The 14,364-nt window shown below is 38.4% G+C and overlaps 1 protein-coding gene across 8 annotated transcripts in view; it reads right to left on the bottom strand.

Annotated features, from left to right (window-relative positions):
• Window positions 1-14,364, bottom strand: part of UBAP2 (ubiquitin associated protein 2) — a 109,709-nt gene that overhangs the window by 58,321 nt on the left and 37,024 nt on the right. For 5 of the 8 annotated variants that reach the window (XM_030292707.2, XM_030292710.2, XM_032595549.1 and 2 more), the window contains exons 3-6: window positions 14,255-14,332; window positions 11,127-11,237; window positions 5,425-5,578; window positions 3,502-3,579 (exon numbers count right to left, since the gene is read on the bottom strand). In XM_030292707.2, the coding sequence (XP_030148567.1) occupies window positions 3,502-3,579; window positions 5,425-5,578; window positions 11,127-11,237; window positions 14,255-14,332 (421 nt within the window). Of the gene's footprint in view, window positions 1-3,501; window positions 3,601-4,533; window positions 4,611-5,424; window positions 5,579-11,126; window positions 11,238-13,050; window positions 13,055-14,254; window positions 14,333-14,364 lie in introns of those variants that run through there. The other 3 variants (XM_030292711.1, XM_032595551.1, XM_030292713.2) reach the window with 3 other exon arrangements.

Consider the following 14,364-nt stretch of genomic DNA (forward strand, 5'->3'; position numbering starts at 1 on the left):
TCCTTTTTTTTTTTTAAATATTTTTTTTTTAATTTTTTTTTTTTCAACGTTTATTTATTTTTGGGACAGAGAGAGACAGAGCATGAACGGGGGAGGGGCAGAGAGAGAGGGAGACACAGAATCGGAAACAGGCTCCAGGCTCTGAGCCATCAGCCCAGAGCCCGACGCGGGGCTCGAACTCACGGACCGCGAGATCGTGACCTGGCTGAAGTCGGACGCTCAACCGACTGCGCCACCCAGGCGCCCCTTAAATATTTTTTTTTAACATTTATTCATTTTTGAAAGTGAGAGAGACAGAGCATGAGCAGGGGCGGGGCAGAGAGAGAGGGAGACACAGAATCTGAAGCAGGCTCCAGGCTCCGAGCTGTCAGCACAGGGACTGACGCGGGGCTTGAATTCACAGACTGCGAGATCATGACCGGAGCTGAAGTCGGACGCTCAACCAACTGAGCCACCCAGGTGCCCCTTTACATCCTTTCTTAAAAAGGATTAGGTACTGGGGCACCTAGCTGGCTCAGTCCATAGAGCGTGTGGTTCTTGATCTCTGGGCTGTGAATTCAAACTCCATTTTGAATTCCCAAATGCATAGAGACATTACTTACAAAATAAAATCTTTCAGAGAGCTTAGGTAACTCACTCTTGATTTTGGCTCAGGTCATGATCCCAGGGTCATAGGACCAAGCACCAAATCAGGCTCCACAATGAGCATGGAGACTGCTTAAGATTCTCTCTCTCTTTCCCTCTGCCCCTCTACCCAGTTCGCGCGCGCTCTCTCTAATAAAAAAAATTAAATAGGGTTGCCTGGGTAGCTCAGTCGATTGGGCAATCGACTCTTGATTTCAGCTCAGGTCATGATCTCACAGTTCATGGAATCAAGCCCTGCATGGGGCTCTTGAGCTGTCAGCACAGAGCTAGCTTGCAATATTCCCTCTCTTACTCTCTCTGACTCTCCCCCACTGATTTTCTTGTGCATTTATGTTCATGCCCTCTCTCAAAAATAAATTTTAATGTTTATTAATGCTCCTTTTAATAGGAGCATCTGGGTGGCTCAGTCGGTTAAGAGTCCAACTCTCAGTTTCACCTCAGGTCATGACCTCATGATTTGTGAGATCAAGCCCTACACTGGGCTCTGCGCTGACAACCCAGTGCTTGCTTAGCATTCTTTCTGTATGATGTGAAACATGACATCCTAAAAGGACAAATGACAGAGTTCTGATAGCAAATCAATGGTAAAGAGAAAAAAGAGGTGGTACAGAGATGTTAGGAAGAAAAATATTCTAGATTAAAAAGAACATGCAATGTATAAACCTTGTTTCAATCCTGCCTCAAAGAAATCAACTGTGAAAAGACATTAAAAAAAAATTTTTTTAATGTTTATTTATTTTTGAGAGAGACAGAGACAGAGTGTGAGCAGGGCAGGGGCAGAGAGAAAGGCAGACAGAATCCGGAGCAGGCTCCAGGCTCTGAGCAAGCTGTCAGCACAGAGTCTGACGTGGGGCTCGAACTCACAAACTGCGAGATCATGACCTCAGCCAAAGTCGGATGCTTAACCAACTGAGCCACCCAGGCGCCCCAAAATTTTTTAAATAATCATAAAATTTTGTAAAAAATCAGACTATTGGATGATACCAAAAGTTTACTATGACTTAAAAATTTCTGCAGACAAGGTAGGAAAGAGACATATAAAGCCAATATGGACAAAAATCTTTAGTTATTGTTGACTAAGAGGGAGTATACATATGGTTAACTACTCTCTCCACTTTTGTCTAAGTTTGAAATTGATCATAATTTTGTTTTATTTTATTAAGATTTTATTTTTAAGTAATCTCTATACCCAACACGGGGCTCAAACTGACAATCTTGAGATCAAGAGTCACGCACTCCACCAACTGAGCCAGCCAGGTACTTCCGAAATTGATCATAATTTTAAAAGGCTAGAAAAGGGAATTATAATTAAAATCTGTTAGATAATTCCAATCTTACTTTGACTGTGCCTGGCAAATCAGTACACAGTTTTGCCCTTCTCTGATCTCTGGATATCATTTACCTTTGGCCTATATAGCATTTTAGTGAGTGACAGTTCAATGAACAGCCAAGGTAGTTGGTGGTAGGATATATAGTGTCTACATTATTTTTGTGCTTAATAACACTAATGATCAAAAATTCTGTCAATACGCAGTGTTTATATGGAGAACAGTCACAACTGCATGTAACAATGTATCAAACAGTGGCATCTGGCCAGGTGGCAGACCTGTAACTCTTGACTAGGAGTTGAGAGTTTGAGATCCATGTTGGGTGTAGAGATTATGTAAAAATAAAAGCTTAAAGAAAAACAAGAGGTACCTGGGTGGCTTAGTTGGTTAAGCATTTGACTTCGGCTCAAGCCATGATCTCATGGTTCATGGGTTAGAGCCCCATATGGGGCTCTGTGATGACAGCTCAGAACCCAGATCCTGCTTAAGATTCTCTGTCTCCCTCTCTCTCTGCCCCTCCCCCGCACTCGCTCGCGCTCTCTCAAAAACAAACAAACATAAAAGAAAAGAAGAAAAAGAATAGGGGCACCTGGGTGGCTCAGTCGATTTCAGCTCAGGTCTCACAGTCCTTGAGTTAGAGCCTCGTGTCAGGCTCTGCAATGACAGTTCAGAGCCTTGGAGCCTGCTTTGGATTCTGTGTTTCCCTCTCTGCTCCTCCCTCACTCATGCTTTCTCTCTCAAAAATAAGCATTAAAAAAAAAAAACACAATTAAAAAAATGGATCAAGCAAAATGTCAATTCTGGGAGGTCATCCACTGAACCAAAGTAACATCGGCATATTACACTGTGTATCTTGATTTTAGAACCCTGGGAAAATTCAGTCACATCTCTAAAGAATATGAAATTACGTTATTAAAGTGGCTTAATGACATGCCAGATTAATGAATGTTGAGAAATGATCACTAACATAGGGTGCCTGAGTGACTCAGTCGATTGAGAACCTGACTCTTGATTTCAGCTCAGGTTATGATCTCACAGTTCATGAGACTGGGCCCCACAGTTCATGAGACTGGGTCAAGACAGAGCCTGTCAGGCTCTCCACTGGCAGCAGGGAGCCTGCTTGGGATCCTTTCTCTGCCCCTCCCCTTCTCTCTCTCTTGAGCTCGCTCACTCTCTCAATATAAATAAACTGAAAAAAAAATTAAATAAAACCAGTATCATATGAGTAAAACACATCTGTTAAAGTCCAACATAGAAGAATTTAGTCACTTTTGGATCAGAACTTCAAGTTTTATATTATTCATTTAAAGGGCTTTCTTGGCTTATTTGAAAACAACCACAAAATTTCCTCAAAATTACATGAATTCAAACAATTCATTCATAGCCATCAGTAAACAAATCAAAAAACTACACAAGATCAACCATTCTTTCAGAGTACACTGCCATGCCTTAGTGGAGAAGTAAGTATACTAATAGCTTGATCCTTCTTCCGAACACAACCATCTCCTTCCCTGTTATTCTGTCTTACCTCTGCCACGGGTTCGCTTGCCACGGTCTGAATGCTTGTCCCCTTGACTGCAATCAATTCCATTCTCTTCGCCTCTAACTATGGAAGAAAAGAGCACCTCTTGTATATAATCGTACGTATGAATTACCAAAGGCAAGGACAAAAGAGTTTCACCAAATGGATCAGAAAACAGGAAAAAACAAAACCAAATAAAAGTGGATCAAAAACTGAAGACAGTGGGGCACCTGGGTGGCTCAGTTAAGCGCCCGATTCTTGCTTTTGGCTCAGGTCATGATCTCAAGGTTCATAAGATCCTCACGTCAGACTCTGTGTGCTTGGGATTCTCGCTCTCCCTCTCTCTCTACCCCTTCCCCATTCATGCTCTCTCTCAAATTAAACATTTAAAAGAAATTTTTAAAGACTGATGACAACACATCTTGTTAAATTCATAACTGAAAATTCTGTTGGGAAATTAAAATGATGTACCACTTTTTCTTTGTTCTAGTTGAACTTGGCCCTACCCTAAAGCAAGTTTGCTTCAAAAAAATGCTTATCCAGCTACATAACACACCATTGGCCCACTGTTCATGTTCAAAGCCTACAAAGTCACAGAATAGTGAAACAGCAATACCAAAGAAATACTGAGTTGCTAGAAAAATTACGTTGCAGACCGGTTTTCTTAGGATGCTATCCAGAATATGTCAACACGGTCTTGTCTTCTCCTCATCCCTTTATTGGCATTAATGACTGTATAGAATACAGAAATTTCATGAGCAGTACTGGCACAGCTTTCTCTCATCTCTTTTCCCATGAGTCATTGGTGTTGTCCCGAGTGCCTTTTTTGGCTACTCCATTTAAATTTGCCAAACAACTCCCTGAGGCACCTAGGTGGTCTGGCTCAGGTCATGATCTCACAGTTCATGGGTTCGAGAGCCTCACATTTGTGCTTCACCACAGATCCCACTTGGAATTCTCTCTGTCCCTCCCCTGCTTGTTTTCTCTTTCTAAATAAATAAACTTAAAAAAAATGAAATAAATAAATTTGCCAAATACCTCCCTCAAATCCTGATCTTGATGCCTTTGTTCTTCCCCATAATTTCCACATATAACATCATTAAAATGCAATATTCCTGCAAAACATGTTACTTCTCACTCCACCTACATTACAAGTTTTAGGAGAGCAAAAATTTGTTTTATTCATTGCCCTATGCCTATTAGAGTACCTGCCACATTGTAGGTAAACATCTGTGGAGTAAATAAACTAGCAAACGTCTCTAAGATGATAATATTAAATATTTACCTTTTATTCACTCAAAATTCATCTATTTTGGTATGGCTGCACAGCAGGTAGTGTTGTTATGGGTAAATAATTACAAACTCTGGATCAAATGAAAGAACAGTGAAAATCTTTCCTACTTGACAAACTTTTTATCAAACCCTTGCTTATATGAGTATGTGTTAAGTGGGAAGAATAAACCTAGTTTATCAGGGAATGAAAAACCTAGTTTAAAATTAGAAGGTACACCTGGGGCGCCTGGGTGGTTCAGTTGGTTAAGTGCCCGACTCTTGATTTCAGCTCAGGTCATGATCTCACATTTTCTGAGTTTGAGCCCCAAGTCAGGCTCTGCACTGAGCCGGCTTGGGATTTTCTCTCTCTCTTAAATAAACATTAAAAAAAAAAAAAAAATTAAGGGTTCAATTGATACATAACAGAAAGCAGTCTTAAGAGACAACACAATTACCTACAGCTCAGGTTAAGGGCTAACATGGAATTGCATCAGTTAAAATTCTAATGAACTACTTAGTTGTAGCTCATTAAGTGTTAACTATAATAATAAACACTGCATTGAGGAACTAGATTTATGGGCATTCACTGGATCACTTTCAGCTTTACAGTGTGCATAAAAATTTTCATAATGAAAAACTGAGAAGAAATGTACTTACACTCTCTCCCACGATTGCCACCTCTTCCTTTCCGGTTGTTATTTCCACGTCCACGATTTATTTCTCTCTCATTTCTCTTCTCTCTATTCTCTTTGTTCTCTGAACTTTCTTTTCCAAAATTCTTCTTCTTCCCCCCTACAGTCTCCCATGAAGTCTACCAAAGATAAGAATGGTCAGAGTTGTCGTTCAAAGTGTATACACTCATTAAGGGTATGCACATGTATTTTTCAGACCTAATTACCCATGCCTTGCAACTCACTTGCCTAACATTTTAAATCTTATCCTCTGATGATAAAGACAACAAACCTCTTGCTAGGCTCCTATTGCTATATACAGCATGCATATATATATATATATATATATATATATATACACACACACACACACACATACATATACATATATATATTTATGCTATATATGACAGCAACTAGCTGAATTAACATACTGTGTGTTGTCCCCCCACAGAGCCTTTCCCTGTGCTTTAAGGCTTTTACCTGTGATTTAAGACTAAAGTAACTGATGTTTCCCCAATTTCCCACACAATGCCATCCTCACCTTTATCAGTAAGCCTTAAACCTATTAATAAATGGATTTGCTCAAAGAATACAAAATTACTTTTAAATACTCGATAAAATCTCAGAAAAACAACTTGCTCTATTCAGTTAACCAAAATGACCATCTAAAAAAATTTAATGGTAGGCCAAAAAAAAAAAAATAAAAAAATAAATAAATTTTTTTTTTTTCAAAGTACCCAAAGATAGTGTGGAGCCCGAGCCTGCTTCAGAGCCAGTCTGTCTTTCTGCCCCTCCCCCACTTGCAACTGTGTGCGCATGTGCACTCTCTCAAAAATAATTAAACATTAAAAAAAAGTAAACTACCCAAAAGTTCAACTTCAAAGACCTGTTCTAATGAGAAGTCAAATTATTTATATAACCTCCCTTCTCTGCCTCTCCTCTAATAGTACAGAAATCAGGGGCCCCTGGGTGGCTTAGTCGGTTGAGCGTCCGACTTCAGGTCGGGTCATGATCTCACAGTCTGTAAGTTCCAGCCCCGCGTCGGGCTCTGTTCTGACAGCTCAGAGCCCGGAGCCTGTTTCAGATTCTGTGTCTCCCTCTCTCTCTGACCCTCCCCCGTTCATGCTCTGTCTCTGTCTCAAAAATAAATAAACGTTAAAAAATTTTTTTTAAATAATAAAAAATAGTAGTACAGAAATCAAATCAATCATATATATGTAAATCACTGAGAAAAGAACGCTATGTTCTTGTGAAAGTGAGTATTAGGATATCAATAAAGGTATTTTACTGAGAAATCCCAAAACTGGCCCATTTGTTTCTATTTACTTTGTCATTATTTAACTCATTCTCAAGAGACTTGAAGTGATTCAATCCCAAAATAAGAGCCTAACTTTATTAAGCTTAAAAAAAACTTAGCAATAAAAGGAAATTACTAACAATGTATATCCAAATAAACAAAAGCACTAGAAATTAATCAACTAAAATTAAAGAAACATAGAGGTGAATTATTTCCAAAATGGTGGAGGCCAGAATTAAAACCTTTTTTTTTTTTAGAAGAAATTTTTCTAACATCTAGAAACCTCTGCTGAACCTATGTATACTTAAATATAAAATCACTGGATATGGAAAAAATACATATTAAAACAAGTAATTTTCTGCATTTAAGCTTTGATAAATATTTTTAAAAATCAACAACAATTTCAGCATAATAATCAGGTATATTCGCTTCTGATGAGTATGCAGCTATTTTAACCTTCCTGCAAGTCTATCTGGGAATAATACTCAAACTTTAATTAGTTCACAGCTTTTGACCCAGCAAATTTAGTTCCAGGCCTTTATTCACGGGAAATAATTTTTTAATTGTGCAAACATTTATATGCAACAGTACAAAATGGCGGGGCGGGGGGGGGGGGGCACAAATATCTAGCTTAAGAGACTATCTACCCTAGAACATCTATAAAGGGAAGCCACTTAAAGAGTAGCCACTTAATGTAGCCACTTAAAGAGTTATCCAGGTGTACACAGAAAGAGATCCATGACACAAGTGTAGCCAGCTATCCAACAAACTGTATAAAATAGGATTACATTTTTTGTTCAAATGGAAGCCCATGCATATACTGAAGAAAGTTAGGAACAGTTATTTAAATGAGGGCATTAATCTGATTTAATTTCTTATTCTGCATTGCTTTTTTAAGTAAACAATAAAGCTTATTTATTCCAGAAAATAATTCTGCATTGTACAAACTCAATTTATTATGTTTGCTAATATGAATAAACAAGATATATATATATATATATATATATATATATATATATATATATATATATATGGTAGAATCCTGTCCTCTTAGGTTAACAAGAGAAAAAGTAAATTACAGAGGTCCTAGAAAATTATACACAGTAGAGTCAGCACAAGTTGCATATGTATACAATTTATAATGTCTTTACATGGCCAGACCTAAAGGTATTCAATCATTATAAAGGGGCATATAAAACATTTGAGAAAAACATCTGAGCCCATTTCATTCAGCAAAGGATACCCATAAGTCTTGGATTGTGAACTCTACAGAGACTGACAAGAACTTATTTGTGAGGCAAAGTAAGGAAAGCAAACTTAAGGGGCAACTGACCTAACACCACCGTAAATGCTAAAAAGAATATCTCTCATTTGACACAACAGTCCATGAGCATGCACACAAGCTTTCAACACGAACCAAATGATTATAAAAGATTTCAACAGAACTTCTGACAACCTTTGTTATCTGTATTTTGCCACTACTTGTAGAATAGGTCTGAAGAAACTCTAAGAGGGATGGTCCTCCCAGACACATTTACAAATCAGAAAAGCAACTTCCCAGGCCAGCTAATTAAAATTCACTCTCCCACCTCCTATTTGCCAGGAACTACACAAAAACAAATTACGTGGAAAAGAAAAATACATTAATGCAAAAGACTGATTATTTCAAAAATATTCTGTCACTCAAAATAGCATTATAATGAAACGAAAGGTTTAGTACTTATGATCATGTTTAATGTTTTCTTTTGCAACAGCTACTCTTCCGTGAGAAAGACACTCTTCCTTAAGAAAAGCATGGACATTTCCACTTAACATTTTTTTCAGAGAAAAAATTTGGATTCAGAAGATCCTGGCCCAAAATAAGGTTAGCCAATAGGACAAATAGATTTGTTTGCATTCATGATTTTAAAAAATTTTTAATGTTTATTCATTTTTTTTTTAATTTTTTTTTCAACGTTTATTTATTTTTGGGACAGAGAGAGACAGAGCATGAACGGGGGAGGGGCAGAGAGAGAGGGAGACACAGAATCGGAAACAGGCTCCAGGCTCCGAGCCATCAGCCCAGAGCCCGACGCGGGGCTCGAACTCACGGACCGCGAGATCGTGACCTGGCTGAAGTCGGACGCTTAACCGACTGCGCCACCCAGGCGCCCCAATGTTTATTCATTTTTGAGAGAAAGAGAGAGAGCGCAAGCAGGAGAGAGAGGGAGACACAGAATCTGAAGCAGGCTCCAGCTGTCAGCACAGAGCCCGAGGCGGGGCTCATGAACCACGAGATCATGACATGAGCCAAAGTTAGAAACTTAACCGACTGAGCCACCCAGGCGGCCTTTAGTGGTTTATTTTAAATGTTCTTGCTCCTACCAACCCTACAGTGTTTACACTGTCTAGCACCCCAGTCCAATAAATTCTACCCCAGTCAGGGGAAGATATTCCTTACAGGTGGTTAGCCATGGCTGCTGCAGACAGCAACCAGGTAGGTAGGTTCTACTACCAAAGAAAAGATGTACCACAGCATGATCCTAAACAAACCAGGGTTTCAAAAGGACTTTCCCTCTGCCTCTTCTCTCAACAGCCTTCTCATCTCTCAACAAGCATAGACCTTTTGTGTCTGTATTCAGGCCCTAATTTTTCTATTTTCTGGTATGTGAAGAAATCAAACCAGATCTGACCCCACTTCATGATTTTCAGGTTCAAGATAACCAAAGATATATTCTTTATCATTCACCCCAGTACTAACTCCTTTGGGTTCAGTGCCAAATGAGCAGAGGAAGTAAAACTAACTAAAACAGAGAACTGGACATTGCATTTAAGATTTAAAAATTCACCCAACTACCACAGAAAAGGAATAAAGTCTCCTGGAGCTAACGGAAAGGCAACACAAAGTAGTCTCCTGGCCTACCTGTACTGTAAAAAAGAAAACAGGCCCTCCAATTAACAATTTGGAAATATTACCTTTATTCAGAGTAATTTTTTAAATATGTAAATAGGAGGACAGTTTAGCCCTTCAGCTCATTTTGAAAATAATAGAGATGGGGCACTGGCATGGCTCAGATGGTTGAGCATCTCAATCTACATTTCAGCCCAGGTCTTTATCTCACGGTTCATAGGACTGAGTCCTCCGCTGGGCTCTGTGCTGACAGATGGGAGCCTACTTGGGATTCTCATTCTCAATCAATCTCTCTCTCTCTCTCTCTCTCTCTCTCTCTCTCCCCCCCCCCCTTGCCCCACTCACGTGGTCTCTCAAAATATACATTAAAAAAAAAAAAGAGGAAAGGAAATTAACAGAGAGCCATTCTACACTGCAACCATTAGCAATGTGGTAAACACACTCCCTACAAAACATAGGCCTAAGTGTCAGCAAACAAAAACTATTCAAAATTTTATTTCATCACTTAACATGATGTATTTTCCCAACAAACTGACATATTTGCTAGCTCATCACGTTGACTAGTGTTATCTTGAATGGAATTTTACTCACAGATATTGCTATACTCAAATAGTGAAATATTTTCCCAATTATCTGATTTTTATAATTACAAAAAACTCACTCTTATTTTATATTAAAGATAACATGTTTTACTTTCAAACAGTTCATTTTTATATAGCCTATCCTTAAAAATGAGAACCTGACTAAACTTGAACAGACAAGGAAGGCATTTCTGGTTGCATTCATTTTTATACCCCTTTTAAGGTGCATCATTACTTGTTTTAATCTGCTCTGAAATGGTTTCAATTCCAAATACAAATGAAATATTGTGCAATCTCCATGTAGAAATCAAAAGATTAGGGCTAACAACTGCCTACTGTGGCTTTAGTTATATCCTTCCTAAAATAAAAGGGATGAGCTTTAGTGTGCTTACACATCCTCAAACTTTACTAAACAACAACAAAAAAAAAACACAACAACAAAAAAAACCACACTTTGTTTTTTCCTTATTTTATCTATCTGTCAAAATTTGTCTGTAGAATATTCACACATAAGCAAATAGATATACCAGCAAATCCTGGTTTTCTGTTAGTCTAGAGATATAAGAAGTAGTAAGAGGTGACGACTGAGATGAAGAAACATGAGCAGTGAAGCCAAGAGAAGTTTTTCAGGTGGTGAAAATGTCCACAGGCCCAGAGAATTTGGAAACTGTGTAAGGCTGGAGTAGATGACCAAGTTCTCTTTCGAGTCTTCAGATTCTACAACTTCATGAAGAAACCATATATAACAAAAACAGTCATTTCAGGTTAGTGTTCTTTCTGGTCTTAAAACAAATATGGAATGGAACCCATAACCCTCTCCACCCCCACCCCCAAAAAGGTGAAGTTCAAAATGCAATATGGAATTAGAGACAAATCTTGGCACTGCAAAACAATTAATAATAATTAGTAATACTTACCGTGTCTGAATTCCCTTCCAGCAATATATTGATAGCTTTGTTCACATCTCCATTACAGTCATGTAGAGCCACTATGCACTCATCCTGATTTTTCCCCGTCACTTCCATAAGCTATCAAAATTATAAGGAAATAGTTAAAGGGACCCCAAAATGGCACTTAATATTAATTTTAAGATTCTTCTAGGGGCACTTGGGTGGCTTAGTCAGTTAAGTGTCTTGGTTTCAGGTCAGTTCGTAATCTCATGGTTCATGGGTTCAGGCTCTGTGCTGACAGGGTGGACCCTGCTTGGTAATCTCTCACCCTCTCTTTCGGCCCCTTCACTGTGTGCACGTGAGCTCTATTATAAACAAATAAACATTAAAAAAAAAAAAAAAAGATTCTGGGGAGCCTGGGTGGCTCAGTCAGTTAAGCATCCTACTTCAGTTCACGTCATGATCTGACAATTGAGTTCGAGCCCCAAGTCAGGCTCTGTGCTGAAAGCTCAGAGCCTAGAGCCTACTTCAGATTCTGTTTCTCCCTCTCTCTGCCCCTCCCCTGCTCACGCTCTGTCTCTCCTCTCTCAAAAATAAACATTAAAGTTTTAAATAAAATAAATTTAAAAAAGATTCTTCTATATAAAAATAAAAACTACACAGTCCATCCACATGAAGATGCCCTCCTTCTAAACTCTGGGCTTATAATCCAAGGATAGGTTTACCTGCTTTTTGTAGCCATTCATTGTCTTTTTATAAGTACAGAAGAGCCAAACTACTAACTAACCCTCCTTCAAACTGACCAAGTATCAGATTATTAATCAGCAGCGCACACATACATATATACCAACATTCTCAGCATATTCAGAGTCAGCTGACTACTCTCTTAGTTCAATGGCCTGGGATTTGCAAAATTCTGAACCAAACAGTAAGTGGACTATACGTTTCCCAAAGACCAGCTGTATGTGGCTACATTAACAGAACATCCAGTCCAACTATTTTATACAGAGAAAACATTCCCTATGTGGTCTATCACCCCTTGGATTAGAACACTCCACATACATACTAAGTTGCAATACCTAAAGTTCTCACAAATGAAATTCTATAGCTATGACCAACTCACTTCTAGACACAGTACTTTCACAAGCAGCTTCAACAGGGCACTATGTTTGAAGTAATCAAAGAAATCCCCTGATACATTCTCTGTAACAAGGCAAATTAAGCTAGTTAACATTTTCATCACCAAGTATAATCACAGATTAGGCACAAGACAGGTTTCTTAATTACAACTGAAATGTATGATTTACATATCTGTTGTGTTTTACATACATGTAACTGTTTTAGTGTGTACTACCTGTTCAAAATGGTATGACCCCAACATCTGAAGTGCTTTCTCTAGGGTCAAAAAACTAATTGATAGCAAAGCCTACCTGGAATCTAGGTATCTTGATCTCATAAATACACTATAGAGTATTTATGTGCAAAGAAGTATCTTTGCACTATACCCTCTCTCTCTGATTTCCTCTCTGCTTTACACAGCTAAAGTTCTACGCACTTTACAGCTTTCCAGTGCTTTGGTCTTTGGATATCTACTAGTGTCAGTTTTAATCAATGATCTGTTTTGTTGTTTTTAATGTTTACTTATTTCTGGGAAATAGAGAAAGAAAGCACGCACATGGGAAGGGAAGAGCAGAGAGAGAGATGGGTACACATCATCTGAAGTGGGCTCTGTGTTGACAGCAGAGATCCAGATGCGGGACTCGAACCCATGAACTGTGAGATCATGAGCTGAGCCATAGTTGGATACTTAACCAACTAAGAGACCGAGGCGCCCCATCAGTGATCTGTATTAACACAATACCTGCAATATGCCTGTGTTAAGATGAATATTAAGTATCAAAATTACCCCCAGTGATTGAATTAGTAACAGACTGAAATTTAAACTTCTAACTCTGAACTCCTGGACCAGTGCTCTTTTTTTATGTATCTACTATGCTATTCATATAAAATGCAATATAATATGGAGTAGTACGTCTCAAACTGTACATAAATCTCCTTCCAGAAAAAGAGTTCTATAATTTTTAATAAATTTTTTGTGGCCTTCTAAAAATATTACCAACAGTCTAACAACAGCAACTATAAGTAAAAGCAAAGCGTCTACATAGTAAAGGGCAAAATAGTTTGTTAGGCAGGAAGGTAGGCATCAGCGACCTTAGATGTCCAGATGGAGAACTCTAACTGAGAAGAGTCAGGGGACCACCCCATTCCACCTATCTAGCAGTGGGTTTGTGGTTAAACATCCCAGCAGAGGAAGATTCAAGTCTGTTGTGCTTGTTGCACTTGTGTAGAAAGCAGATGTTTGTCCTTATCTGACCTATGTCTCTAGAATACAAATAATGTCATGGTTTCCTACAGGTGCAGGCTTCAAATACATCTTGGGAAAGGACCTGCATAGTTGGATAATTATTATATAATCCAAGTCTGTCACTCAAATGTTGCAACCTTAGGATTTGCCAAAAAGAAAAAAATTGATGTTAAGTCCACACCCTGAGTTTCCAAGGCCAACGTCTCTCTTGACTGGTCTGTTCCTCCATTGGAGTATACTTTACTAAAATTTTGTTTTGTTTTTTTTTGTTTTGTTTGCTCTTCTGTAATTCTTTACCGTGGCTGCAAAAAGAACTGAGACTTCTTTCTTTTTCCATCTAACTTTCAGTAACAAGTTCACTATGGGACATTCACTCCAAGAAACAATTACTGGTAGACCTCTACCAAGGGATGGAACAAGAGAAGTGTTACAGCTTGATTCTAGAATCTTGAAAGAAAAAGAAGTCTTAACAGGAAAGAAGATTTTGAGATTAAGATTTTATTACCAAAATGGCCTCTCAAAGTTCTAAGTGAAAACATCACCCTAAAATTTAATGTTATATTTTTCCAGCCTATGTTTGGAAGCACAACCATGTTGAAAGAGGCAATTCAGTTCTTCTTAACATTAAACAAAATTTTCTGAAAACCTGCCAAATACTAAATGTACCTTCTATTCACAGGTATAGACAATGTCAATGTGCCTTTTCACAAATGTCTACCTCATCGTTGACAACACTAGCAACTATGAAGACTCTACTGCCAAAATAACAGTATAATTTGCCAAAACATACCTGTTTAACTTTCGCTTCAAACTCTGAATCATTTTTATCGAAGATCACTTGAGCGAGACGCATCTGTTCAGCTGTTGCCTGAAAAGCACACACACAACTTTTAAAGAGTT

Source organism: Lynx canadensis, chromosome D4 (assembly GCF_007474595.2).
Source record: "Lynx canadensis isolate LIC74 chromosome D4, mLynCan4.pri.v2, whole genome shotgun sequence".
Classification (NCBI taxonomy): Eukaryota; Metazoa; Chordata; class Mammalia; order Carnivora; family Felidae; genus Lynx; species Lynx canadensis.